We start from the raw sequence: 2,865 nt of genomic DNA on the forward strand, positions 1-2,865 counted from the left end.
TTCTTGTCCTGTGAAGGTACTGTTAAGACCAAATGTACTTCCAAAATGCCAGTAGCTTTCTGTTTTTAAATATGTATTTTGTTTATTTGGCTGTGCCGGGTCTTAGTTGCCGCACACAGGCACGTGAACTCAACCCTTAAGTTGAGGCCTGCAGACTCCTAAGTTACAGCATTTGGGATCTAGTTCCCTGGTCAGTGATCTAATTGGGGCCTCCTGCACTGAGAGCATGACGTCTTAGCCACTGGACTACCAGGGAAGTCCCCAAAATGTCATTAGCTTTAAAGCTCCAGATATTCTTTTGTTAGTGTGAAAGTTCTCTATAAAACTTCTACTTTACCAGCATTCTGGGTTCATTCAAAGTCACTGTTTCCCCTGAAAATACATGACTACTGTCCCAGTGCACTGAATGCTTGAGGCCAGGGGCCTACTCACTAGCTTGTTGAAACATTTCTGCTCAGTTGAGTCATTTTAAATAATGCCAAACCTGATCATGCTGATTGCAGTTGCTGCTACAAATGTATTGTTTAAATAATACTGTAAAAATTAACAAACTATAACAGAAAGGAGGAAGGAAGGACGGAATGGAGGGAGAGAGGGAAGGAAAGGGAAGGGAGGGAAGGAATGGGAAATATGGTTTCATGAAATCCAAATTGTATGCTTTGTAAAGACTTAATAACAAAAAGGAATCATTTTTAAAAACTGCTGTCAAAATAGATGTGAGCAAGGTAATGGAAGACAATTTGGATGTAGACGTGTAAAATTCTGAAAGGATTCTGTACCCAGATTGTTTTGCAAGGATCCTTAACTCCTTGTTCCACATTCATGGAAAAAAACAGAACACAGATTTCAGCCTATGTATATGGCTAAGGCAAGGCAGCTGATACAGATCTACCACCAATTTCCTCATACTAGAAAAGAACTTGGTCTTCATCAAAAAGTCCAATGAATAAATTTACATACTGGACTCAAGTTAAAATGTGAAAGGTATGTTTGTCCACTTTATGTTTCCATTCTTTTGCTGGAGTTTCCAACACTCGTCCTCATCATGACAAATGAGAAGGGGTCTACCTAGTCATCAACTGGGAGCAGATCATAAAGTGCCCCTAATGAACTTAGGGTTCATTGGATGCTTCAGAAAAGTGCTATTCATCCTTATATCTCTAGTCATGAACCCAAAAGAGATGCTAAAATTATGTCTTATTGATGGAAGAGGAAAGGGAGGAAAGGAGGAAAGGAAAGAGAAAAAGATGAGGGGAAAAGAAGAGAAAGAAGATGATCAGGTTTGGACTTTATTTCTCTCAATTTGATTTTCTATGAAGCTTGGCTCTATGAAGAGAAATGAGTGTGTTTATGAACAATACCTAAGTTGTCCCAAAGCAACTCAGTCAGACATTTGAGACTATCCATTCTCAGACATGGATAGTTTTCCTTGGGGAAACAGAAATCCACAGAAGGGAGCTGTAAGAATCCCCCGGGTTTTCACAAAACACACAGGTTTGCAGGGAGCTGAGACAGAACTCTATCTCTGACTCCAAGTTTTATGTCTCTCACCTTCCTCCTTTTCTCCTTCATGGTAGACAAAAGCTGTCCATGGAACCAGAAAACCGAACAGCAGTCTCAAAATTCCTCCTCCTGGGACTCTCAGAAAAGCCAGAGCATCAGAGCTTCCTCTTTGGGCTCTTCCTGCCCATGTACCTGGTCACTGTCTTTGGAAACCTGCTCATCATCCTGGCCATCATCACAGACTCACACCTCCACATGCCCATGTACTTCTTCCTCTGTAACCTGTCCCTGGTGGACATCTTCTTCTCTTCCACCACCGTCCCCAAGATGCTGGTGAACCTCTGGACTCAGAGCAAAGCCATCCCCTTTGCAGGCTGCCTTGCCCAGATGTATGCCTTCCACCTGTTTGGGACCATGGACAGCTTCCTCCTGGCTGTGATGGCCATTGACCGATTCATGGCCATTGTCCACCCTCTGCGCTACTTGGCCATCATGAGTCCCCGTGTGTGTGGGCTGCTGGTGGTGGGGTCATGGCTGATCACCAACCTCCAGTCCATTGTCCACACCAGCCTCATGGCTCAGTTGACCTTCTGCGCTGGCTCTGAAATCCCCCACTTCTTCTGTGACTTCATGCCCCTGCTGAAGCTCTCCTGCTCAGACACACACACCAATGAGCTGGTGATCCTTGCTTTCGGCATCATCATGGGCATCAGCCCTCTCACATGCATCCTCCTCTCTTATATCTGCATTTTCTGGGCAGTCTTCAAGATCCCTTCTGCTCAGGGCAAATGGAAAGCCTTCTCCACTTGCGGCTCACACCTCACCGTGGTGACTCTATTCTATGGCACCATCTTCGCCGTGTACCTGCAGCCAGTATCTCCCACCTCCTCGCAGAAGGACAAGGCGGCTGCCTTGATGTGTGGGGTGGTCATCCCCACACTGAACCCCTTTATCTACAGCCTAAGGAACAAGAACATGAAGGCAGCCCTGAGGAAACTATTCAGAAAAGCAGCTACCTCTCAGTCCTAGGACAGAAAAGTTGTTCAGCGCCTACCATGTTCCAGGACCACAGCTCAGTGCCTAGGACACGAGGATATGCTCTGTTTCTGCCCTCAAAACATTCAGCCTGGTGGCTTATACAGACATGTCAATAAATCATCACAGAGCAACATGGTGATTGTGTCAACAGAGATGAATGAAGTGCTACAGGAAGGGAAAGATGTGTATTTTCCCCATGATCTCTTTCCCCTTAAGATCAGAGCAGAGGAGACTTTGAAGTAGCCTTAAACTCTCTGAGGTACTGAGCTTATAGGATTTCTCCTTTTTGAAGGAAAGATTAGCTGTGCTCAATTTTAATACTGA

At 44.9% G+C, this 2,865-nt stretch overlaps 1 protein-coding gene across 1 annotated transcript; it reads left to right on the forward strand.

Moving 5' to 3' along the window:
* The first annotated feature begins 1,590 nt into the window (after positions 1-1,590).
* Positions 1,591-2,532, forward strand: LOC102409555 (olfactory receptor 1I1-like). The gene has a single exon (XM_006044849.3). It carries the CDS (start codon positions 1,591-1,593, stop codon positions 2,530-2,532), a length of 942 nt encoding a protein of 313 aa, XP_006044911.2.
* The last annotated feature ends 333 nt before the right edge of the window (positions 2,533-2,865 follow it).

Source organism: Bubalus bubalis, chromosome 9, assembly GCF_019923935.1.
Source record: "Bubalus bubalis isolate 160015118507 breed Murrah chromosome 9, NDDB_SH_1, whole genome shotgun sequence".
In the NCBI taxonomy this organism is placed as follows: Eukaryota; Metazoa; Chordata; class Mammalia; order Artiodactyla; family Bovidae; genus Bubalus; species Bubalus bubalis.